This window comes from Barbatula barbatula (genome assembly GCF_947034865.1).
Source record: "Barbatula barbatula genome assembly, chromosome: 25".
Lineage (NCBI taxonomy): Eukaryota > Metazoa > Chordata > Actinopteri > Cypriniformes > Nemacheilidae > Barbatula > Barbatula barbatula.
In genome coordinates, this window is record NC_136788.1 from 8,007,252 (window position 1) to 8,035,031 (window position 27,780).

A 27,780-nucleotide genomic window follows, 5' to 3' on the forward strand; every position below is an offset into this window, starting at 1 on the left:
CACATTGCTTAAAACCTATATATGACTCTTTCTTCTGTTAAACACAAAGGAAGATATTTTGAGAATTGTCTCATTGGTTTTGCGTCCATATAATGAAAAATATCTTTGTCAAAACCAACGTCGCATTTTCTTGTCATGCTTAATTTGACCGCAAATGCTCTTATTTGTTTGATACTGGAGTCTAGGAGCAACCATCCGTGTCGATGTTGAGATTTGGCTAGCCGACAGCTGTTTTGCAGTTTAATAAGATTACTACAAAGAAATTAGTCGTGTGCTGCATAATCTGCCGTTTAACCATGCAAGCCACCTGGGGGCTGCCCCACCCCCACCCCTCACATTCCTCCCCACGCATTATTAGACAGGCATCAGATAGCCTCGTACCTTCAGAAGCCTGTGAACATGCATGTAGATCAGGTTTACCGTCAATCTTTTATGAGCTTGTGCAGGAGTTTGTAGCTTGTTAGGGCAAAAGAAGTCCGAAATTTGGTAAAATGGAAATCTGTTTAAAAGAACATTTTTATTTGTATGGCCTAGCTGTTTGACAATCTAATCTGATTGTTTGGTATGCTTGTACCGCCGGATTGTATTTTCATAAAAAACTTGTTTATGTAGTGATTAGATAAGCTTGTTAGCAGAAATCTGAGCTAGAAAACTGTTTTACAAACTTTTAGAGTTAGCAGCCTTACCTTTTAGCGCCAGTTTGTGTAATTCGATAATCTACGATAATGTGATAAATTGTTAAAATCGTGCGCTTAAGCCCTCGATCCACTGTTTATATTTGAGACACCAAAGTGGACTTTGACACTATGGCCTGTCATTCAATCCTCGGCTGGACATATGACACTTGTCTTTAAAAACCAGCCCAGCAATTTGGAAACCTAAAATTCCATGACAAACACAAATGAGCTCTCTTTCTCCTAAAATTACAGTTTCTCAGAATATTAATGTGTTTAAAGAATAGTTTACACCTTAGAGCAGGGGTCTCCAACATTTTTTAATCTGTGCTAACTTTTTGAATATACAGAAAAAAGAAAATCCTTTTATACTTTAAACATGCATTATTTTTCTGCTCATTATTTGTCTACTTAACTTTTAGGGATACATTTTAATTAATCCTTTTGCTTTTTTGTTACACCCTGTGGTGACATTTTTGAGAAATTCGGGAGGGGTGGTGTGGTCAAATATTTGATAATTTACAGACAATATTCATTAGAAAATCTATATTAAAATATTCTAATATAATTATAAGTGGGATGGTAAGGGGTTTTTACAGTGGGGATACTTGTTGTTTTGTCGTTTCCTTCAACAATTGGGATACCATCCCTTTGCATCCCCCCTCAAATCGAGCCCTGCTTACACCTTAGTTATACCCCCATAATCAGTCACAGAATAGCCTCTTAGAAAGTGAAACTTACTAACGTTTCAATATCTTTTATGATGACATTTTGTGTGATATGTACACACAAGTCACAAGGGCTTTTACGTAGTTTTGTCCTTCAATTTTTAGGTTGGAAATGCTTTAAAACACTTGCAAATGATTAACTTTCATGACGATGCAGCATTGGCCCGGTTAATGTAGTCACCGATCCGTCGACAGTCGTATAGGTTCCTTCCAAACCCATTGGCTGCAGTTTTTTTCAACCAAAATGAGGAACTTTGAGTAATAGTTAATAATTTCTTTGTTTATTGTGTTCAGGGGCTATCAAGCTCCTACAATGACCAAAAGCCCCATAATTGTAAGTTTTCTTGTGTAAGAAGTCTGTTTGTAGATAGAAAACATGAACTGCGTAGATAAGTTAAATTAGCTTAAACTATTTTATATTAGTTTAAAAAAAAATTGTTGTCTTACAGTGAACAAAGTGAGTCAATAAACAACCAATTTTACTAAACAAACTTTTCCATGATTATACAAATTACAGATTTTACAGAGGTTGAAGTTCTCATTTGGAAACCGTCGAAAGCATTGCACATTTTTGATCATTTGATGGAGAAACGTTACACAATTGAAGCCTATTTTTATTTGGCTCTGGTGGAAAATCAGTGTGGCTGAGGCGGTGCTGGTCCGCTGCCCAGAGTGCACAGGTTGGAGGGGATCTCACGTTTCCCTTCCTTCATTGAACAGAGTCTGGTGTATCTCTCCACTCACCCATGACCATGCATCCTTCCTTCCCACCATCTCACCTCCTCCTCTCTCTCACAGCTCTGTTACTCTTCCTAGTATCTCTCTGTCAACGCAAAACTTTGACGCTTGGGTGAATCGATGTTTCATCTGACCAACATATTCGTAAACATTGGGTATTGAGTCTTCTTTTGGCGGTCTCGTTGTTTATCGTTCACTGGTGAGGTGAAAACGTGTGAATGAATAGGGCTGCGTGCAGCTAGACACAATTTTTGTAACCGGTCGCAAAACTACGAGGCGTGAGGGGAATACTTGGATCCGTTCCAAACAGAGCAGGCACAATGTTTTCCCTGCGGTGTCATGCTTGCATGTCTGACGCTTTTACACCGCTATGTCAATACTCGCACTGTTATCTCTCCGATCAGCCCGGCAGCGGGTAAAATATACATTGCCGTTTTTGTCAGTCGGATGGAAGTTATTGACAGGCCCGAGGCCCTTGCGCTATTTTTATTATGAGTGCCAATACGGTTTGGCTGAAAATTCAGAACAGATGGCTAAGGTTGCGGTGGATATCAAAATGTTTACGGCAAGAAGTAAACACGGCCTACTTAAAAAAAGACAAGTCAGATTTGTCCATTCGACAGATAGGGCCCCGCCACTCTGCTTCGGGATAAAATATACAGTTGTCAGAAAATATTAACTAACGTGGGGGTTGGGTTGTGGAGTTGGAATGGAGTGACTGGTCAGTTATCAGTTACATTAATCTCCCCTCAGACTGGTGTGGAACAGACAAAATACAGAGACCTGACTGACTCGCCGTGGCCGATTGGCCCAAAGGCGCTGACGGCTAGACGCTTATCTGAGCCGAGAGAAAACGAGTTGGGGAAAGACATGGTGGAAACAAAGAAGGGGGCGGGCAGATGTTCGGTGCATGAGTACAATCTCTTGTAACATCCCTGACAAAATAAACTACTGAAAGTACTTTCACGATACACAGTCAGTTTTCTGCAGTTTCAATTTATTGTTAATTCGGCAGTTTTATAATCCAGTTGTATTCATTTGAAATAGATATTCTTCAACATTTACTTATCCACGTCATTCCAAACCTGTATGACTTTTTTCTGCAGAGCACAAAAAATATATTTTCAAGAATGTTGATAAGCAATCAACATTGACTACCATTCTATGAACTATTTGGAACATTTCTCAAAGTTCCTCAGAAGAAAGAATCATGTACCGGTTTTGAACCTAAATTGTTAGGACTCTGTCCTTCCTGTCTCGAGCTTTCAAGCTCCCTGGGCAGAGTCATGACATTGCCACGTCTTTCGCGTTTCTGTTGTGTTATGTGTGGAGACATGTGGCTTTATGTGGTTACTTGATGCCACGTGTCTTCCTGTTATGTCTCTCAGCCCCACCCTCCTATCTCCTGTCATTTCTTAAGGGTTTCATTCCCATCGTCTGTTTTGTGTTTCACCTTCGTTAGGATTTTATTCCCATCACCTGGTTAGTTGTTTCACTCTCGTTATGGTTTCATTCCAATCACCTGTCACCACTCTCCCCATGTAATCGCTCCTCGTTAGTGTCTCCCTTTATATAGTTTCAGTTTCTCTCTGTTCAGTGTCGGGGCATTATCGATTGGCTAATGTTCATGCTGAACACGGATGTCTTGTCTTTGGATTACATGTTGTTCCTGTTCCAGTTTGTAGACTTATTATTTCTCTTTTATATAGACCTTGTTTTTTCCCCTCGTGGAAGGTGTTTGTTTTGTTAGTGTTTTTTGGTCAGTGTGTTTTTGTGCTTGTTTTTCCCCATTGTGGGTCTTTGATTTAATAAACGTTTTACATTTACCCTTCGTCTGCCTGCATCTGGGTTCTGTCCAAAGCCATTTCGTGACAGAATGCACCGACCTGTTAGAACCCAGCAGGCAGCTCTTTTCGCTGGTCTCGCCAGCCTCGTCCCCTTTGCAGCATTCGCCAGGGGAACTTGGACCTGGATGTTTACCTGGACAGTTTCCTGGAGGCCGCAGGGGAGATTCTCCTCGGGGAGGAAGAGGTGACGGCGGCATTCAACAGCGGCCTCAGGGTTCCCCTATCGCCAGCGGAGATGAGGAGGCTGAGACCTCTTGACTTTGAGGGCGTACTCCGGTTCGCCATGAGCCGACCGGAGCCCAGGGTCTCCGTCCTACCCGGGGTGTCTTCTCCATTGGGCCCAATCACTGAGGGTCTCGCCCTGAAGCTTGGGGTCGTGACCACCTTCTCGGACCCTACAACCTCTCCGCCAACCACCAGTCTTCGGGGCAAGCGTGGAAGGAGAGAGTCATGGGGGTCCTCTTCGGAGGCCTCCAACGCGGAGCCAGCCCCGTCCTTCACCTCCTTCCTCCAGCCGACTACCAGGCAATCGGCTCGGCGGAAGAGGCAACGGAGGGGGGCACGTAACCCAGCCCAGCCGGTTCTCCAGCCGGGTTCACAGCCAGCGATCCAGCAGGCGTCCAGACCTGCCTTTCCGCAGGTTTCCAGACCGGTCCGCAGGCGTCAGGACCTGCCTCTCCGCAGGCGTCAGGACCTGCCCTTCCGCAGGCGGCCGGACCTGCCCTTCCGCAGGCGGCCTTCCAGCCGGTGCCTCAGCCAGTTCTCCGGCCGGCATCACCTCAAGCTTTTTCCCCCTTGGACACACACCTCTCCCTAGCCACGTCAAGTCCCCGCCGGTCTCGTCCTGTTGTTTCAAGTCCCCGCCGGTCTCGTCCGGTTGTTTCAAGTCCCCGCCGGTCTCGTCCGGTTGTTTCAAGTCCCCGCCGGTCTCGTCCGGTTGTTTCAAGTCTCCTCAACCTGTCCCACCCTTTTCTGGTGTCCCCAAGGTTTGGCCTCCCATTCCTAAATGAGGATGAATAAATGCTGACAGAATATGTAATATTGTACAAAAATATGACAACAACGTAAAAAACACATATGCAATAATCATGTATGCAATAATGATGTAAAAAGTTTGCAGCTCCTCTGAACATTATGAATGCATGTGTTCTGAATAAGGCGAAAAGGTTGCATGAGATGTTCACATGTGCATAGACTGCATATTTGAGATGCATTGTTTTATTATTTATTCATTTTATTTATTGTTCTTTATTTTAATCATAAGCCTAAACATAAATGTCATTGCGTTGTAGCATTGATGGCAAAAAGAGTGTGCTTAATTCTGTCACATTATAACATAATGAATAGATGTATATATACAGCTGTGGAAATATGCCAAATTCCAAATTTGACTGACAAAGTCATCCAACAACAATGTGAAATACTGACAGCATGACAAGACATGAAAACGTTTGATTATCACATGAAAATATATTTTTTGAGCTTTTCTAAATACATGTACAAATATGGCTGTTGCATTGCTCAAAAGTGAACATGAACTTGTTTTCTTTGCACTATTTGAAGTCTGAAAAAAAATACAAAGCATCTTTTCTGTTATTTTGACCTCTTTGTCCAGTTTTCATATTCTGCCAATAAATACAAATAGAAACAATATTTTTATTAGAAATTTGGGAGAAATATTCTTAGTAGTTTACTGAATAAAACAAGTGAAAATTTTACCTAAACGCATTCCTACAATCATTTTGAATTAGTCTCTTAATTTTTTCAGTGGTTGTATATACAGCATATTCATAGCTTTAAATCACATATTTGTTCAAACTTTTCCACCGGCTCCTGATGGAGAACACACTGCATTACAGAGCCCTGCTGTTAGGTTTAGTGGGATAATCCCAAACCTTGATAAATCCCCTTATTCTGGAAAACCATGATATTATCATGGTACCGTGACAAAAAAATCTAATTAATAGTATGTCCTTAAGCAATTGCGCTCTCTTAACAGCATATCTTAGTTTTTCTAATAGTCTTGCGTAAGGCGCTATTCCTGAGAGAAACTCCCTTGAGAGAAATATTCGGTGTGTTGTCATGCTTCTTGGATTGCGTGTGATGTTCACACTCTGAGCTTTAAGTGTCAATTTCCTCAGATAACCTTACCGTATTACGGAACACAACCCAACTCATCTGAATGGCCTTCTTTTGCGTTGTGAGTGGTGGTAACCCTGAAATGTTTATATGGGGCCTACATGGTATCCTGATCATTGAAATGGAAAATTCAAAACAGGAGAAGTCGGATTCAGAAAACTAATCCCCCCTCTCTGTCTCTCTCTCTCTCTCTCTCTTTTTAGGTCTCTCTGCGCTGCCGTGAACACATATTACCTGTCATGTGCACACTGCCTCAACAACTGTTCCTATGTTGTCTACAGCAACAAAATTACCTTTCTCATGGACCTGCTGCTCCATCAGTTAACGGTGGGTTCTGCTGGCTTGCTTTGCTTATCTTTGTTCTTTTTAGGCTATTCTGAAAAACACAAAAGAAGGTATTTGAAGAATGTTGATTACCAAACAATATTGACCCCCCCATTGACTTTCGTTGTATAGAGACAAAACCACCGATTCATTTCTCGAAATATCTTCGTGTTCCACAGAAGCAAGAGTCAAATACAGTTTTGAAATGGCATGAGTGTGAATAAATGATGAATTTATTTTTGGGCGAACTATCACTTTATATTTATAAATCTGATCTATGGCTTACAGATCACAAGTTGTGTGGACTGGTTATGTGACATGTTCATGACCCCTTTATGTGGTTCTAAAGCTTCGAAAACACAGTACAATTCTTCCAAATTTCTCTCGTCGTGTTCCACATCACAAAGAAATCCATACAGGTTTGGAAAGACGTATGAAGGCGAGTAAATAATGACAGAATTTTCATTTTTGGGTGAACTAATCCTTTGAGGATGAGACTTCCACTTGAGGTTATAAAGGCCTGAAGTGCTGTTTTGTCATGTTTAAAGGGTCAGTTCTGTCTTATCCGTCTTGCCAGAGCATATGTGGCTCATCTTCCAGTTTAAAGCGAGCGCCAAAATGGATTTTAATGCATACAACATTGCTCTTGTTTATATGACTCACTGAATCATCTTAAGTTCTGGGAAAGCTCCTCTGCTGAATCACATTTCGCTTGATGCGTCTGTGCCTCATTTTTCACTGCCCTTTGGTGTCTTTCCTTCTTTTTCTCCCATCGTCCCACCCTTTGCTTTTTGGCATGGGGGGTTTCAAAGCCATGCTCACGCTATGTTCCCGGTTTTCTAATCTGCCAATTGGACAGTAAAAGTAAGACCAGGGTTTGCCAGTAGCATTGTGTGTACACATTGGTTTCTGTGAGCTGAAAGAATTTCAAACAAAAGCATAAGAATAAGAACAATTCTGCACTATTTCAGAACCTAGTAAGGGTGTCTGCCTACAGAGGGATTGTAAGTGTGGCCTAATTGCAAAGGTTGTTTCAAAAGGCATTTAATTTGGTTTTGGTTATTGTGGCTGCATCTACACTAATAGAGATACATTTGAAAATGGCGTTTTTGTTTAATTCAATTCAGTTTTATATCGTGCTTTTCACAATGTTGCGTTATTTTAAAGCAGCTTTACAGGAAGAGAAAAACAAAACAAAAAGAGAAACTCTGACCATGGGCAAATACAATAGACTACAGTACATGTTATAGAAAGACTAAGATCATTCCAGTATGCAATGTTAATGGAGTTTACAGAATCTTGAACTAATCTTATATCAGCAGTCTCCTGGTGAGCTAGCCAACAGGGCCGAGGAACGGTACCCAAACTCCAAAGATAAATACATAGAGAAAAAAAAACTGGAGTAGCCAGGCTCAGCCGGGAGGGCCAAGTCTCCTCTGACGTGTTACAGCTGCACTTAGTACCTTTGAGTAAAAGTTACTGAGTAAATGTTTTTGGTTAGTGAGGAGAGCTTATTAGTAGCGATGTATTAAATTACATTGTTTAAAGCTGTTTAAGTCTAAATGAGTTAAAGAGTTTAAAACACTCTTTGTTCACACTAAGGCAATTTCAGCATTGTGGATGTGACAATGTCAGTCAAAATATAGTCTCCGATAGAGAACCATTGCGGATGTGAACCGTTATGGATGTGACAGTTTACTTACCTGAGTATGGAATATTATGATTTAAAAACACAAAAAAGCACTTTAAAACCTAAGAGAGACTTCATATTAGTATTTAAACCACCAACGTATGGTGAAGACTTTTCTAAAAACGACTAATACTTTAGGTCGGCATTTGCATGGAATTTGAAAAGTTCCCTTTCGGTCAACAGTTCAACACGAAAGCAGCAAGGTTTTGTTGACACAAATTTCATCTCAGTATGGTCGGAAGGCCAGAACCAAGAGGATGAGAATGTGGACAACGTCTTAGTCTTTGTGTGTTAGCTTTGAAGTTGTCTTTATGCTTGTGTACATATAAATATAGACAAAATTCACTTTTTACACATAAGAATTTAAGTTTTACAGCAGACCTAAAAGGTTATTTAGATTTTACTCAGATGCACTCTAGAATCAAAATATGCCACCGTAATACCACAAGCGCCTTCACTTAAATCTTTTGGCCGTTTAAATAAAGTATATGTCTTCCCCAAATGTCCCAGTTAAACAGGTAATAAAAATCTAGATTGTGCCTAGATGTAGATATTAGGCAGCTCACTGCTTCTAGAAAGAAGACATTGGCTGTGTTGTATGAGTTTTCGATGAGTGTGTGTGTGAGAAACATTGGCTTGGCAATCATTAAGCCTCGTTGAATGCACGCTCCAGTCTAAAGAAGTAAAATTTCCTTGGGGGTACAAGGGGTTTATTTCACAACACAGGCCGGCAGTCAGTCAGCCCACTGATTCGTTGACATGTGATGGATATAAACGGACAGATTAGTCACCTAAGTGAAGTAAAAAAGTCAGTAAAGAGCAATATCACAGTTGTTTGGGTAGACTGGACCTGTGTAGCAGTTTACCTGTGTGTGCGTGTGTGTGTAGCGTGGCCAGTTCTGGCGTCCACCCTTCCCTTCTCTGTAATTAGATTTGTGGAGAATGTAGCTGGCTTTGCCTGCTTTTTGAGCATACTAACCTTCTTCCTTAGTAAAATCGGTCATTTCAACATGAGCTTTACCTGAGTCTATATTTATTTCCTGCCTTCAACTAATAGCACTTGACTAGTCTTCAAATATGTAACTTTATATATGATGCTGGAGTTTGGTTTAATGCAAACATAGCATAATTGTCATATTATGGAAAATTATGAGATTACAGATTTTTTTAGTTTGTGGTCTGAGCATACTGTAGGAAAACGTCAATTTCAGAAACGTAATGTTTACTTGAAACATTGCCAGTGTTTCTGCACGTTCGGCGGTCTGTTGCATGCTAACATGCTAATAATGCTTTCTTGTGTTAACGCAGCCTTAAAACAGACCATACCTGTTATTCAGGTAGCTATAACGTCAGCCATTTATGTCAGTTACAGACATAAAATGAATCTCAGAAAAAAACAACGCTCCTTGTGGCCGTTTGATTTTTATTGTAACATTTCAGATAGCTTCCGAAGTCTAACTTGCCTGGCGCTAGCGTTTTCATACCTGTTGTTCAGTTTGCTATAAGCACGTCAGCCGTTTTATTAATGATCAAAATGAATTCAGTAGTTTACATTAAATATCGACCAAAATGAAACACAAAAATAGACAGTGATCCTTGTGGCAATGCCTTTACAAACACTTTTAGCCTAGCACTAGCGTTTTCCCACCTGTTATTCAGTTTGCTATAAACACGTCAGCCGTTTTGTTAATTTTCAAAGTTTATTCAGTAGATTACATTAAATATCGTCAAAACAATTTATTTAGGTAGCAATTACACGTCAACAGTTTAGCTAATTTACACAGCAAGAATTATTAGTTGACATTAGGCTGGTACGTTTTAAAAGCCGGTGCTTTTTTTATGAATCGTATTCCTTTTTATTCGTTTCTAATTGATTTGTTTTTGCACAATGTGTGCTGTGATTACTCGTTTTGTTAATATGGGCAACTTATTTATTGTAGGTGCTAAAGTTTTTTTATTTTACGTTTTTTTTGCTTTGTGTGTTGTGATTATTTGTTTTGAAATAACCCCACCTATCTGACGTTAGGTTTTTTACATTCGTTTCTTATTTTTTGTGTAGTATATTCAGTGGTTATTATTTTTTTAAGGTCTGTGTTTAATATAAGCAAATATCATTGTAGTTTTTTTTATTAAGAAAGATATTGAACCCACCAATTATTCAGCAGAATCCAGCAGAAAAGCTCTGCGTCCCTTGTGGTAATGAAATTTATAAAATAATATCTCTGGTAAAGATCAGGGCCCGTATGTATAAAACTTTTCTGAAATGCTCTTTAGAGGAGTTTTGAGCTTTGACTTAAGAGTCCAAAATTCTTGGTCAAAAGATGGACTTTTCCAAAAGTAGGAGACTTTTATAAAGAAGCTAAAAGCAACTTTCAGTAAAATTTAAGACTGATTCTTAAATTCTGACTTAAGGACTACAATGATTTAAACACAAAATAGCCGCCCTTGACTTCTGAATTAGCCAATAGGAAGCCCGCAAGGGTGAAGTCACAATTTACGCATTACTGAATTAAGACATTACTAATATTGTATTATTTAATTATTTTATATATAGGCTACAGCTGCCATCCCTGAGTTACAACGGCAAGCTTATAATAGTGATTGATCAATTGAGCTGTGCTATTTTGTGGGAAATTTAACATCGGTTGACTTGACCCATATGATGACGAACACATAAAGTAACCTGCAATTTTATATTTCGAACAGAGATGGCGACAGAGATGCATAAGTTAAAGAGAGCAGTTTCAAAACATTGTATGACATAATATTACAAAAACGTATCCTTTATTGGCTTGGTTTTAAAGGTTTATTTAAATAATTAAGCTGCTGAATCCCATCCTTCTTTATTGCACTCACACCTATATATAAAAAACGTCCAAATCTGCAAATCCTTAAAGAATTAATGTAACCTTTTTTTATTATTATTTTATTATCTCCATGTCATTATGTTATTCCAACACATTGTTTATTTGTTATAAAGTCCATGGTATCTGCCTCTGTACTGCCATCTTGTTACTCTCAACTAGGTTAGGAATCCTCTTCAGCTCTCCTAAGACATGAAAAACATCTGCTGTGAAACAACATCCGATAAATGTCTTAAAAAGAACAGTTTAACATACATTCTAAATCATAAACATCTTAAAGATATCTACTAGATGTCTATATGGCATCTGACTGAAACGTCTCAGAGATGTATTGCAAATGAACAAAATAGACGTCCCCCAGATGTATGTGTGCTTTGGGGGGTGAAACCCATCTTCCTAAATTTTTTAAATCTTTTTTTAAATATAAGCACTCACCAACAAGGGAATACTTCCGAGTGTTCTCATATGCCCGCCATTGGCACGCAACCAGTTACAATGTCACTTCATGTTGTAACTACCAATTTATATCCCAGGGCTGATGAATAATAGAGCAGCGCTCTTGTTGTTGTTTATGAGCCGGAGGATCAGGATTCCAAGCAAGGTTTAATGGCGTGTGTGTGGAAACAAAAGAGGAAGGGATCCTTTTTATTTGTTCTCTCAGCTTTAGTTAGACGTGCTTTAAAATTCAAGCTGAGGTTTAAATGACCCCATCTATTGTGCGGCAGTGCCGGTGCGGATATTGAGACCCATTGTTGCCTGAACTAAAATGTCCGTCAGTGCCAAGATTGGTGTAGGAAGCAATCCATGGCTCTTTTCGAAAGGTATTTTTAGAGCTATCCAAATTAATTTAAACCGATGTTTGCTTAGTGCATCGTACATCATTTAGTGGTGTAACTCATAGAATTTGTGTAAATCGCATCAATGGTTGGATTTACAGCAGTACAAACTGTTGTAACGTTGTAAGTTGTTGTAACAATACCGTCAAAGCTCTGTGCAGGAGGAAATGCCGCCAGTTGTTTGAACACGAATCTAGTTTTAGACTTTCTCAATGTTTGACACGTTTGTGGACATGTTGGGAGTCGTTGGCGATTAAGACATTCATCCGTTGCTGTTAATGAAGCCTTAAAGCTCCAACATGTCAAGACATCATTGCCGTCAGTCTCCAGTGACTGCACAACAGTGGTCTTTAAAGATGTTTTCCGTTGGCAGTTTTATGACTAACGCATCGATGTTTGTCTTTCATAGCTCTTCGTGCCAGATGAGGACAAGAGCATCTTCGGCCGCAGCGTGAATAAGCAGATCTTTGAGGGTTTGATGACAGCTCTTCTGCAGACGGTCGCTACAGTCCTGGGACAGCTGCAGCTGCCGAAATCAGATGGAGAGTCATCACGTGTCTGCAGTCCGGACATCAAAAGCAAAACAGCTGCCAATGAGAACTTCAATACACGTGTTCACGATCTCATCAGGTCTGTCTTCTGTCCAATTGTCTCATTCAAAGACAATTTTTGTTTTTTAGTATGCATCATTTGTGAGTAACAGAGTGTAGAATTTATTTACTGACACATTGCACTCGATATGCTCTCACATGCAGTTCTGGTTCAGGGGCCTTATATTGGCTCTCGATCTGATTCCCTCTTCCTATCCCTGTAGGCTCATGAATGCCCCATTTTTATAACTCTTAAATAATAATTTGTTACATTTATGTAGCTCTTTTCTGGGCACTCAAAGCTCTTTACATTGAAGGGGAGAATCTCCTCAACCGCCACCAATGTGCAGCATCCACCTAGATGATGCGACGGCAGCCATATTGCCAGAACGCCCACCACACACACCAGCTTATTTGTGGAGAAGAGACAGCGTTACCAAGCCAATTGGTACATATGGAGATGATTAGGAGGCCATGATGTATAGAGACGAATGGGTCAATTTGGCCAGGATGCCGAGGTTATACACCTACTCTTATTCGAATGGGATTTTTTATTACCACAGAGAGTCAGGTCAATGTACTGTAATGAACAAACTCTTGCTTATCTGTATCACGTAGGCCTGCACATTGTATGCACTTGAGCAAGGTACCCCATCTGAATTAGCTAGATCACTGTAATATAATAAATAAGGCTACAAAATATGAATAGCATGTATCTAGCACATCATTTATAGAGCACGTGGTTATAGTCACTGCATATTAACATTGTGAATGAAGCAAAGTATTGTCAATACACTCTCAAAGAGAGTGGGAGATAAACAGCCTTGGCTAATTGGCTATTAATAAAAAAAATGAGTGGCAAATACATTTTTTACTTAGTGTTTCGTCAGCCGTAAGGAAAGCGAATCTTGTCAATTTCACACCAATGAGTTTTTTAGCGAAGGCTATTTTCTGCCTGGAAAGATATCCCTAACACAGGGAATGACCCTTGGAGTAGATCCAGTTCGCCTGGACAGACAACAAACCACCGATCTGACATCACACGTTCTTAGGTCCCCGCTGCTTGACACTCCTTCACACATTATCCGTGCAAATGTAAGGTTTTCGGCCAAAATCTTTGTCTGGACGTGCACGACTTGAAATTGAACTTGAAGTAAGAGTAGGGCAGTGTGGAGGAGAGAGCCGGCGCTGGGCTTTGTCCTGCTCTCTGAGGAAAGGCAGACAGCCCAGCCTGCAAAGAATCCCAGGCTTCCCACAATCCCTTGGTCTTCCCTCCCGTGATTTGTTTGACACGAGCAGTCCTCGAGCCCAGCGCGGTGACCGTGGAGTGACCCTACAGACAGGGCTGGAATGGGCCACGGCTGGATCACAGAAAATAAAACTGAAAAAAGGAAGCAGAAATATGAGAATAGACGGATCACAGTAGGGAAAAACAAAGCTAATGCAGATAATAAAATACAACGAAGCATAAAATCATACCCTTTTAGATAGCAAAATTATTTAGAAAGGGAGAAGAAAATGCTTGCCAAAAATCATTTGTCAGTTGGAAGAAGCAGCCAAAGTAGACAATTGAGCCTAGATTCAAACATCTATCTCCCACATGAGCACCAAGGCTCGACGGCTATTTTTGTATATGTCAGAGTCGCCCTACATTCCACGGAAAGTGTTATGATGGACTGTTGAGCATTCTGTGGCAGTGTCGGAGGCGGGTGGGAGGTAGAAAGACGGTGATACCTGAGCTACCAAGACAGGAGAAGGGGGATTTCCTTCTTTCTAGACCTGTGCCGGCACATGGAGACACAGCCGTCCGCTAATACTGTAATTAGGCCTGATTTGTAGTTCGGAGGGTGGGGACCGTGAGACCTTTCATTTGTCCAGACAAATTAGAGATATGGATGTAATAGGCTAGTACAGGCTTCTGAAGAGAGCTCAGGTTTCAAGCCAAGAACGGCTTAGATTGCAGACGCCTTTGTGACAGTAGCTCTGTTCTAAGCTGCCTACAGAACCAAATATTGAAAACCTTATGCTGCCTTACAGGGCCGTGCACAGACATTTCCAGGAGCAGTGGCCGAAACAAACCAAAAAGGTCACTAAGGTTGGGGCAGGATAAGACGATACGCTCTTAGAAATCCCTTTCCTATTATCACATTGTAGAACTCAGTAAATATGTTCATATATATTTGTGTTGTACTATGCTAGAGTATAACTCTTTGAAATTATTTATAGTAGCCAAAGGCATTATTGCATTTTCACAATAATTGAAATTTCTACATTAGTTGCAGGCCAAAAGTGATCTTAATGTATTAACATTGACAAATCAACAGTTTTAACATGTATTCAATAGGTTTCACATACTCCCTTGCTATCTGGGCTACTGTTAATATGGTCTTGATATTATATTATATGTTATACATAGATTATAGCTTTAACTAATAAAATTTAGTCTATTGGGAAATGTTCTGTACAGGAGTTACAGTGTGGAAATCTGTCAGCTTTGTGTAGGCATTTACTACAAAGTGTCCCAATAACAGCAAATTTGGCGTTATATCAGATCGGGTACAAATAATTTTTATTCGACAAGAATTTGAATTCTCTTTGAGGACGTGGATATTAACATAGTCACCAATAAAAGACCAGGAGCAAAACATACAAAAAAAACCTATTAAATAATTAATTCTGCGGATCAGGCACTGTCTGTAATGTGGCGTATAATTTTCTTACAGTAATGGGATGCATTTATGAAACTGTTGTCTTAACTCTAGCACACGGACAGAAACTATCTGTTAGGGATACTGGGGGAGCGAGCGGGAAAACACAGAGTGGATTAGCGGAATCAGTGGCTCTTTAGCGGAGTGTTAACGTCTTTTAGCAGGGATCTTGAATGGATGCCTGCCCGGGGGTGGGCTTGAGAGGGGCACCTCAGACGACGAGGGCAGCGGAGCTGTGGCTCTAGCCACCCCCCTGTGCACGGCCCTTCTGCTTTACAAGATTATTCAGTTTATAAATGTAAAGTTTAACAGTGAATGAAGCAATAGACGGCAGTTACAAATAGATATTTTCATTGAATACTGAAGTGGTAAAAACTGATGAAAGATGTTTAGGTACACTGTAAAAAACTAATTTTACAGAAATGTACTGTTATTTGTTACACATTTTTCACATAGAAACCGTGATTTAATTAGTTGTTATTTAATTTTATTTTATTTAAACCGTCAAATTACAGTTAAAGACTGCTAATTTACAAGTAAAACTTTTATTTTACGTTTTAAGTGGCACTCTGCCGGAAAAGTTTCATGGTTTCTTTTGCAGGATTTTGTCATAGTATATTTTTATGTGCTATGTGTTTAGTTTTTTTTATTTTAAGTTTTTTATTATAAATAATTTTTATTTTATTTCTTATTTTTTATATATTTCGTTTGTTTTCTTTTTTTCTTTTTATAGATTTGTTGTAGTTTTATATTTGAACTAATATTTTTTATATTTAAAATTGTCATTTTATTTCCTCCTTTTATTTATTAAGTTATTTTATATAGTTATTTGATGAAAAATAAATATACATATACAATAAATTATAAGTTTTAATTTAGTTTTTTTTTAAATAAATTTAGTACATTTTTTATTTTATTTTAAATGCTTTTTCCTCAGTTACGTGGTGAACATGGGCTTGATCGACAAGCTGTACGGCTGTTTCTTGTACGTGCAAGGGCCAATCGACGAGAGTCCCAAGATGGCCGCCTTCCTGGAACAAGCCACAGCGTTCCTCAATGGGATGTGTAAACTGTGTTTTGCTGTGACTAGTCGGTGAGTGATATCTGATGACCTTTAACTCCTAAATCCTCTCGATTTTTGCTTCCTCTTTCCCATACATTCAAAACGTCCCATGCTAATATTTAGTACTTTGGGTTGCACTTTATTTTACAGTTCATGCACTACTCCACATTTGTGTTTATACATTGGAAGTCAATAGAGGCCAATATTGTTTGGTTACCACCATTCTTCAAAATATCTAATGCTGTTTACAAACAACCTCCAGCAAGCATTTCTATTCGAATGCAAAGGTGAAGGCCTCTGTAGTTGTTGAGATGTCTGGAGGTATAGAGCCATCAATCATCAGCTGATTTTCCAGCGTCTGACACTGCGGTCCTGCACAGGCTGTGCTGATAGTCATCTTGCGGCCCTGGAGCCCTGTCTCTTTCACTGTAAACGCCTGCCTGCGGCCCACCCACACGTGTACTGCGAAGTGCGTTTGTGCATGCACGACTGCTGACAGAGGCTAACCACACAGTCACAGCTTGTGATATCCCGCCCGTGACATCTGACCCTGACTCGTAGACAAGACTGATCACCACCGGGCTGCATGGCTCATGTTTTCCACTTTGCGCTGTAGAAATTGTTAAGGAGATTGATCGTAAATTTAATACGTTACTTTGTGTGCAGTGCTTTAGAAAAGTAACCATGAATTATCATAATCATTTATAACTCCGTTCACGTTATTCGTGTTGATTCTGCTTTGTAAAACTATTCATAACTTTTTCTTGATCTTCACTGTGGTGCATTTCCAAATGTAAAATATGTCGTAAAATGTCTTTTCACCCCCATGTACGGATCAGTTGGATTTTACGTGGACTTAGAAATCCACTCATAGAGTTTTTTCAGGCAGTACGGTGCCCAGCCATGTCCTCTTCCAGCTGTTGCATGCTGTGACATCACACAGCTGTTCAACACTAGCGTCTCTTTGGCTTGAATCACTAAATATCTGTGAGAACTCCGGTGCCAATAGTTCAGCGCTTTAATAGTCCTGCTCGGTGCGACTCAGCGTTTGCTCCAGTCGTTCAGCCAATCACCATGACGAGAACCTGGAAGTTGTCCCGTGCCCAGGACATATTGGACGTTTCTGACTGGCTCTGCTCTCTGGTAGTTTCCACGCACTGCGCTATGTTCTCACGGTGGGAGCTTTGTGTTTTTGACATCAAGTGCTATTGTTTGTGGTGGGGTTGCATTCCGGAGATTCGAGTCATAAGCAGCCAATCAGAGCACGTCGTAGAGAGCTCATGGTAAATCTTCCCTCTATTACATTTAATTTTATGATGGATTAGGACAATCCTCTTTTAATGTTAATATGTGGCACTTTCCAAAAATAGGGTACGTAGTAGAGCTCTATTTTTGAACGGTAACAAATCCTCTTTTTTTTAGCACAGGAGGTAAAACTAGATGTTATACCCGGTTATGTTTTCTATGCATTCTGTGAGGTTATTGTAATATTTAGTTACATAAACTGTTGCTAGGTGTTTATTTGTTATTTATAACGTTCTAGCAATACGCCTAAAAACTAAATGCATTTATAAACGTTAAAGTTTATGACAAAGGTATAACTTTTCAGTAGTTATCATGGCCAAAATCATTTTTAATAACAATATCATTGCAATATCTATTGAATTTGAGAAAAATAAATTCGTGCTGTTAGGAAAATGTTTTTATTTTGCTTACTTTTGTTTCATTTGAAATGTATGTTGAATCATCATGTTGAATCATAACTGCATGAGTCATCTGTATCCGTATAGTTGTGGTGTTTATATATATATAGTCTATTATGCTATTGGGTTGTTTTTATTTGATTAGTTTCATCTTTTCTATTATATTTTTAAACTATTGAGTTTTCTTTTCATAAAGTTTTAAAATTATTAACTTTTTTTGTAAATCGACCTTTAGTTCATTGGTAGAATGGAAATTCTGTCATGAAATGATCAGCCTCGCAAGACATTTTAAGGTTAAACCACTATTATCACATGGAATATTTTAAGGATTGCTTTTAAAATAACCTTTGTGCTTTGAGTGCATGTTGCGTTGTTGAACGACTTGAGGGTGAGATTCATGACAGAATTTTCCCTTCTCTGGGGAACTTTATATCTTAAAAAAAGGGAGATATTCCTAAATGTAATGTTATTTTAGGACAGGACAATGCAGAGCGACAGAAAGTATTTTGAATGAGACTTGAAATGGTTTGGGAAAATGCCTGAGACCACATCTTAACCGTGTCACCACTAGTGCACCATGACTCTAGCGTGTGCACATGCTCTAACATGACTTTGAAGACCCTGACTAATGCACAAACCAATTTTTACTTGACTGATTCACCTCAAGGAACTCGTTTCACGGCAAATCAAAGTTACAAATCTATAACTTTTCATCCGCTGTGAACTTAGCAGACACTTACAGCATTTCCACAGGTTCAGCCGTAAGCATGGATTAATCAGACGATGCTGATTTGGGGTCAGTGGGTAGACTCGAATTGCTTGTGTCAGGGCTTTCACTTTCATCAAACTCCGCTGTCTCCTGTTTCAGGGTCAGGAGATGTGAAGTACGTCATGCACAGTCACTCTGTGAGAACCGACTCTTTGTTCCCTCACGTAGACGTCGATCAGGGCTGTCGGCGGATGCTGCCCTTTTTCTATGAACTCGGACCAGTTTTGAGGATTCTCTTACGACAGCGTGGATGATGAGAGCAGGACCAGGATCAGCTGAATACTGTTTCCCTACACCGACGCCAATTCTGGGTGATCTCATCCACAAACTGTGATGTCCCCCCCCAATAAGCCTGACACTCCGTCCCCCCTCCGGCTTACCTAAAGGTCTGTTTCCCCTCCAGTGCACTCGGTGTAGTGTTCAGATGTATCCTCACCTGCAATGTGACACCCTGTCGGTCTTGCCCTTTTTGTGCTGTTTGGAGATCAGCCTTCGAATCTCGAATCCAAACTCTTACAGTTGTTGTAGGGGGAGATCTTACCTCCGATCAGCCTTGAGGGGACTGCCTCTGCTCGGCCCCTTGAATGTACTGCCGGGTATGAAGTTACCAATCCTGCTAATCTTTAGGGTGTTGTCCTGACTAAGACACACAAACACGCTGCTGTAAATCTGGTAGGATGGCTCTTAATTAAATGTGCTGGAACACAAGACGGCCAGTAGAGTAAGGTGAGTTTGCATAGCGTGGATGTTGGCTGACATATGGTCGTCTGAGTTCCAGGGCTTTCCTCTTCTCTGGCTCTGCTGTTGCTGTGCAGAACGTTCCAGTATGGTTATTGGAGTGTGTGACGTTTGGAAGGTCAGCTTTGTTGCTTGGAGCCTCGACTTCCTCAAGATCCTCTGCCATATTATGCTGTCCTTAATTTGCCTCTATCTTCTATTCATCTCTTTATTGATTCAATATATTCATGTTATAGATCTATACTATAGATTTCTTCACCACAATCTGTACATTTTATAAATCACATTTTCCCCATTCTCTCTATTAATTAATTTATTTATTAATTCCACATACCTGTCCATTGCATTCGGTCTTTTAGAGATTTAGTATATAGGGCTTATTTTATAGACATGCATTCTATACATTTCTTTAGCCCTGTCACACATAGAAACCACTTAAATGGAATACTGGAATACTTCAATGCATACTGTATAAAAATCTCAATTCAAGTCTTGTTTAACATTCCCTAAGAGCAATAAAACGAAGAAAAGTGACATTTTGTGAAGTTTGTGAAAAGTGAAGTTTCAAAGTGACAACATAAACACGCATGCACACCTTTGTGACTTTCGGTACACGTTCACAAGCGATAGAGTGCCTGTAGATTATTTCTCATAAATATCAAAAGAAACCGAGAAGAAGTGTTACTTGGCTAAACTTGTCTCTCCAATATTTTGAAGTTAAAATGCGATACAGAGCTCAACCACTAGATGTTAATGTACCATACGGATTCTTTGAATGCGACCAAACTACAGGCCTCATTCAACAAATGTTTATTTAATGAAATTAACAAATCTGTATATTTATTTTTGCATACATAAGAAATACATTTAGTTTGTAATCCTGTTTACTTTGCATTACAGTATACACAACCGTTCAAAAGTTTGAGGTCACTTTGGTGAAATGTTTCTTTTGACCTTCCAAATCTTTTGATCTGAAGGTGTTTGCGTAAACGTCTAAAATTGGTTGTGTAGATATAAATGTACAAACATGTTAATCCTTTTCATTACAAAACTTAAATTGTATCTTATCAACATGCTTTAACTGAAGAATAAAAAGAAAAGCAGCCAATAACAGCCCAGAACACCACACCAGACATTTTGTTAAACTATGCACACTATACATTCTTTATATATCTGTCATTTTTGCCATTGTTTTTATCCCCCCCCCTCTCTTTTTCTGTGAACTCCTGTCTCTGATCCCAGGCTCAGAAGTGTAAAGTCTCTCCTATCTCTCCTCGTATATCTGAGCACAGCCACCCTCACTGTATCTGAGCGTTTATTCCTGGCTCATGCAGTGCTGTGTGTTACCAGTTAAGCCTGTCTACCCCATAGGCATGCTTCACAGATGGGGCCTGCCTTCATTATTTATATCAGAACGGACTGGCTCTGGTCTAGCCAGTAAATCTAGAAGCCGCCGGGACTTGACGTTCCACACTCACTACATCTTGGTTCTTTGGTCTGTGTGGCTAAAGAAACCACCTCAGGTTCTGATGTTTCTGATCCCCGCCTAGACCCCAGGCTCCTTTCACCACCCTCGTCCCGTGCACTACAGAACAGCCCTGTGCACTTCTGAATTTGTTTGAAAGGTCGGTGATTCAGACTGAGAGTGTATAAACATGAGGAACCTTATTTGACTGGCCTGTTACGTCTGATACAATGAGAAACATCTATGGCCGAGCTAATAAAATAATAGTTTCGAGCATTACTCACTTTTTTTTATTTCTGGTGTGTCAGTCACAGCTGAGAGGTTATTACCTGTTGAACAAAGTGGTCTTATGTGTCATGTTTGATTGGTCTTGTTTGTATAAGAGTATATAATATGTATTTTTGAAGAGTTTATTTCCAAAATGACAACTGTGCTTTTCAATTAATATCAATCAAACTTGTTTTGATATAAGCCATAACAACTAAATTAAAACTGCTAACTAACACAATAAAACAAAAAAAACCCATAAAATAAAAAACATCATTTTTGAAAAATAATGATTTCTCATTTTGGAAACAAACTCTTCATATATATATATATATACATATATATGTATAGACACAAGTGGAGCAAACTGGGTCAAATGTTGTATCCCATTAATCCATTTCGCACCCAATTGCTATAGACGGTTTCATCGTAACGACACAAACAAACGTTACTGCGCATGCGCACTTTGGTTTCTTCAACTTAACTTCCAGTCCACATTCACAAACAATAGTGTGCTTGTACATTATTTCTGATAACAATCAAAAGAAACCATAAAGTCCCGTTACTTGGCTAAACTTGTCTCTCCAATATTTTTTATTTAGACTGCGAAAACCAAGCTTAACTGCTAGATGTCAATGTACCATACGCTTTGTTTAAAGGAATCATATGGCACGAACACGTGATTATCTTTGGTGTATTCTTAGTTGTATATGCATGTATTAGACACGTAAAATTGCACAACATTGTGTTGGAACAAAATATGCATTCCATCTAAAAGCAAATGCTCACCCAGACCTGCCTGAAACACCTTGTGTAACCACACCCCCACAAATTGATGTCAGTATGACCTGACGAAGACCGCCCGAATGAAAACGCAAGTAAGGTGGATGTACCTGTCAGAACAATTGCATTGGATCTTGATTTGTTACACTTCTGTCACACGCTTGCGGTATTCGACCAAACACTACACACTGGTTAACTGGCCAATCATAGCACACCTCTTAAATATAAATAGTTATATTATAAGACACTAGCCAAACACAAACCGGAAGTTAACTGGGGTCAGGCGTTTGCATGTCCGATGAAACGGTCTATAGTTGCAATTGTGTTCCATAAGTATTGATGATTGTACTATTATAAGACATTTTGAAAAAATATAAATAAAGAATCAGTGTTCAGTTATGAAACAGTAGTATAGTTTTTCATAATTAACACAACGTCATTCTCCTTCCCAGTTCTCTTAGCGTCTTCGACAACAAGCGTCAGGACCCCACCGGGTTGACGGCCCTCCTGCAGAGCACTGACCAGGTGGGCGTCATCAACATGCTCTACTGCATCCTGCTGCACAGTGCCCCTCCTGAACCTCTCTCCACTGGCCCAGAGGGGCCCCAGGGACCTTACAGCCCCTCCGTCATCCAGGTGGCCCTCCAGGGCCTGCGCTTCCTCAACACCTTTGCCCTGCTGGACCTCTCAGCATTTCAGGTATTGATTTCTAATATGGACCGTGTCTTGTATGTTTGTGGGCTTTGAGATTAGACGCTGACCATGGCATGAATTCACAGGGTCTAAAGCCTCACACATTGGCTCTTAATACCACACATTAATACAAATATAAAAAAGACTCTTTGTTCAGTGGACCACAGAAGAAGATATTTTGAAAAATGTCCCTGCCGTTTTGTGCCAAAGCGGACAAATGTTATTTGGTTACCTACATTCTTCAAAATATCATCTTTTGTGTTCTGCAGAAGAACGAAAGTCATACAGATTTGGAATGGCATGAGCGTGAATAAATGTTTTTTGGGTAAACCAAAACTAGCTTGATTCACTTCCAAACTAAACTAATTCTGTGTAAACTTGCCATTCTAGCTCCTGGAGCCAGAATGAGCGCACTAAAAATAAAGTTCGTTCTCAAGTTGTGTACAAAGTCCAGAAAACCGTGTTTATCTTCTAAAAAGTACCGCAGCCGTCTGGGAAGTTGCGCCTCGTGTGATGGGTGACCTTATTGCTCTGGTCCTGTTTACAATCTGTGATATCCTTCCTCCTTTGATTCCTGAGCACTGATGAAAGATGCTTGCTCGTGATGTTGCTGACCATCTCTGTTGTGGCATGCTGCTTGTCCAGTCAAAGTAGTTAAAGTCTTTGCAGCCACCATGTCTGCTTAAAGTAATGCTGCGCGACTTGTTTTTTTTCCTTTAGAACGAGCGGCGAGACTTGCCCTTTATCTATGTGCAGATACTTTTACTGCATCCTTTGGACTGCCGTTCTATCTTTTCATCATTAATAGCTGCGCTTGAGCGTCTAGGCTCTTGAACGAGTGTGCGGCTGTAAAGCCGTAACCTTCAAAGCTTTTGGTCCAACTAGGTTTTCCTTCAGTTGCCCTCAGAGCCACTGGTAGGAAATCTTGTATGAACAAAGTTGACCCGGTGGATGTAAAGCCACCCGACCTCTGACCTCAGGCCAGCTGCGTTGAAAGCTCCGGGTGAATAATGCGAATGGAAAACAGTGCAACGTGCACAGACCCCGGTTGTTGATCAGCCAACGTGATAAAGACTGAAGAACGTATCAGAAAGATAAATCATCAAACACGTAGGTGTTAACGGGGAGGCTGGAAACCCTGGGATTACTTCAGTGCGTCCATGTAGGTACTCGCTCTCACTTGGTTTCTCCTTTTAAAATAGCTGGGAGTCAGTATTGTATGATTTTGAAAGGGATAGCTTCGCCAAAACCGAAAATGTTGTCAGTTTACTTACCCTCGTGACGATCTAAGACCTGACACAAAGTAATTTGTAATAATGTTCTGGTTGAGCTTTTTATGCAATTTTTAATGCCACAAATCTAAGCCCTTTCGTGCTTTAAAAAAAAAACAAGAAAAGGGCCATCAAATTGTGCATGTGACTTGTATGCTATGCACAGCTTGCGTATATCTTTGTGTGCTTTACAAGTTAAATCATTCAGTGAAATTGTGTACTGTTCCTTTAAATAAATTGGTTCAATAATGCTTCGCGTTAGTTCAGATCAACACAACATGAAGTGTATCAACAGTGCTTCTGGAAAAGATATCAACAATTTTTGATAAGTTGACTCGGATGCGCTTTGACACTGAGCTGGTGTCATGCTGGTCAAGCCGTTTCCAACTCGATGTACGAGTGTAAACATAAACTAAAGGATTTTGGTTGCTTAGTTCCACATCTACTAAAACACAGCCAGGGATTTAAAGGGACAGATATATATGAATTCCCTTCGTCAAAGTTTTTTATTACCCAAAATGTCAGTTGCCTAATGAATTTCCAACTTATTGCAGCTCCAAAATATATGATAGCAATAGTATATACTTCACATTATTATATACCGACTGAAACAGATAATTGCATTTCACTTGGATATATTGTGTCTCTAGCTTTCCTGCAGCTCAGGGGTAAGAGGGTCATGGGTTGGATCCCAGGTGATTGCACATGCTAAGAAACAAAATGTATAGGATAATGCAATGTAAGTCGCTTTGGATAAAAGCGTCTGCCAAATGCATAAATGTAAATGTCTATAGTTTTCTTGGTGGTGTTACGCTAGTAACTTTGGTAACTAGTCAAATGTATTGTGTCCCTGGTGGTACAAACCCAGCGTCTTGCTCCCATCACATGTGCTCAGATGTTCAGGTATTGTTGTTTGTGGTTGTTTAGATTCTCAATCCCGAATACTCTCCCACACAGCAGAAAATGTCAGTAGTTTCAGTGGTGACCCCGAGGCGCTCAGTCATGTTGACATGTTTAATAAATACTGTCTGTAGACCAGCAGATAGCATCTCTTTCGTTAAGGGAATCTGGGGGGTTCTGCTGTTAAACTCACTGATTCCAGAGCGCTCCGCAGGTTTCACCTTCTTCTCTCGTGCCGTATGGCCTACGGCAGGACAAATAGACAAGGTCTGCCGCGTATGACGCGTTTGTCTTGTATGGCGCAGTCAAAATGTTGCCTGACTTTAACATTGTTCGTACTGCTATTCTACTATTTTAACACTAACTAATGATAACAAATACAACCTTTATGTAATGCATTAGCTAACATGAACTAATATGGAACAATACTTCTATGCCATTTATTTATCCTATTCATGCTCATTTACGTTTACTAGAACGTTATTAAAATCCAATGTTGTAACATAAATTGCACACTGAACTAACATAAATAATTGTATTTACATACACTAACATTAACAAAGTTAAAAAAATGCTGAAAAGCGATATTGCTCATTGTTCGTTCATGTTAGCTACGCATTAACGTGTTAACAAATGCAACCTAATCGTAAAGTGTTATCAAAAATGTTTTTACTCTCCTGAGCCCGCAATTGGGCTTCGTCCAACATAACCATCTTTACAACGTAATTAAAATGTATCGCTTTAGCTGTAAAATTTTATGCGATAAGCAATAAATGCAGCTAACAGGGAGCATTTTCAGAACTTTGGCTAACATGCTCAAAAAGCTCTTGCTGTAACGTAATAACAACATAATACAGTATTTTGTATGCTATGAAAACAATGGTATACAAACATTATCCTTACATTGTTAGTGGAACATTCAAATAAGAGAAAATAACACTGATAACTTCATGCTAACGTTAGCAAAACGTTCTTGGAACGTTCATTTTTTGTGAGCTGGTTGTGACCTCACATGAGTTTGAACGGATATTTTTAATGGACTTCACTCGCGTATTACGTTTTTCTTATCCCTTTCTAAAGCTGTGTATGTTGAATTCAGTGTGTTTTAGGAGCCGAGTGTCTCTCTCTGGCCTTCAGGCACATCGTGAGCTCTCTACTGTGGTTCTGCTCTCAGCAGAGCTCGGAAGAGCTTCTTCATGAGCTCATCATCTGCGTCGGCTACTTCACTGTCAATCACCCAGACAATCAGGTGAGGTTACCTTCTTTATTACGGTTACATAATATATACGCATGTCTCATGAATATGTAATAGGGCATCGTGAATATTTAATTCATTTTTGATGGGTCAAAGATTTGAATCGAGTTCACCCCCAGTTGTTGAAATTGAACCCGATTCATCCCAAATGTTTTCTTTGCAAGCTTTAAGGTGTGATCAATATCAATAAACGGGCTGGAAATATATATTTTCCATGAAAAAAGTTCACATGAAATCAAGAATTCATCTCTAGGCTCTCATACTGTATTTCAATCGCCTTTAGAGATGCAAAAAGATACTGTTCTCTCCATCCCAGAGGTGAGCATACTGTTTGGTCATCATTCGATCAAGGGCCGGTGTACTTTTCTCCTTACAAACAACCGACACAATAGCAACAAAAGGAAGCTGTTGAATAATGCAGCGAGTTTGCCACTTGTGTTGGCTCTCTTCTGTGCAGTCTGAAGTCCTCCGCCTGGCAGTTGGGCCTTCTCTTTGTTCGCCCCGGTGGAGGGGTGTCGAAGGGGGGCGGGCGAACCCGACGGCACAGATCACAGATCAGCCTGGCATGAAGAAGTGGAATTCTCTGATACTCGTTGCATGCTCCGTTTACCTGGAAGCCGTCGACGGTATGGCAGGTGTGACTACGCCACACTTGGACGGGTTTTAGTTATACTCGCATCACGTGAAACATCGCCCCGTGACGGCTTAATGTCCCCCGGGGGGGTGGGAAGGGAGAGGTCAGTGTCCTGGCAATTTATGGGCTTCTAATTTAAAACATTTTTGCTCTTAATTAAAAGAAACGGCTTGCGTTTTTACGACGGTGCGGTCCTTCTGCGCCACAGCCATCCAATTTCATTATTTTGATGTAGGTAATTAGCATTTGTTGGCCATTGTTGGGCTGATTTGCATATTATATTGGATAATTGAATGAGGGTTGATGATTGAATTAGAGGAAGCGTGACAGATGATTGGGCTTTGTGCTCGAGCGTGGCAATTTAAACGACGGACAAACTGGGAATAACGCCCTGTGAATATGCATATCTTTCCAGCCCACTTTACTAATTTGAAAAACGCTGGGTCTTTAAACGTGCGACTTCCCTCCAGGACGCTTTTTTATGTCGCAGTTTGGCTGCACGTCAGGGTTTATTATTAAAAACACACGGGTGCTTTCAGGTGTCCTGAAGGGATTTGGCAAATGGGGTGAAGATACTCGGTTTAGACATGTTTTGGCCAAAATGCTGGCTGGGAAATTATAAAGCGAGCGATCAGTTTATCGGACGCACCTACCGCATGTGTGCAGTCATCACTAGTTGACATGATGAATTGTGAGTTGTGATGTGGCTCCTCCATGGCAGTTTGTTCTCTCTCTGTTGACTTTGTTTTGCTTATTGAGGATTGAGCTCATGCAGACATTTTCATGAATGTACGGTTTCACAGAGAGCAACAAGATTAGATGTAATTGTACCTCCAGAGCTGTTGCTGTACCTGATCATGTGTCATTAACAACATACTGTAAGTGTCCAATGTATTTTTTATAATTTATTCGTTTTAAAATCTTGATATTGTTGAATATTATTGTTGTATTATACATATTCTTATACAAATACACAAATAACTTTTTTGTTTATTTTGTGTCTCCTAATCTGAACTGTAATGTTAAAAAAAAATATATTTCGAGCTGTCAGTTTGACTGTTTTTCAACCCATGTAAAGACAAGTTCATGTCAGGTGCTATT

General features: G+C 39.9%; 1 protein-coding gene across 2 annotated transcripts in view; it reads left to right on the forward strand.

Moving 5' to 3' along the window:
• Positions 1-27,780, forward strand: part of scaper (S-phase cyclin A-associated protein in the ER) — a 105,301-nt gene that overhangs the window by 67,561 nt on the left and 9,960 nt on the right. For both annotated transcript variants that reach the window (XM_079449835.1, XM_079449834.1), the window contains 5 exons: positions 6,330-6,453; positions 12,250-12,470; positions 16,076-16,231; positions 22,379-22,625; positions 25,890-26,039. In XM_079449835.1, the coding sequence (XP_079305961.1) occupies positions 6,330-6,453; positions 12,250-12,470; positions 16,076-16,231; positions 22,379-22,625; positions 25,890-26,039 (898 nt within the window). The remainder of the gene's footprint in view (positions 1-6,329; positions 6,454-12,249; positions 12,471-16,075; positions 16,232-22,378; positions 22,626-25,889; positions 26,040-27,780) is intronic.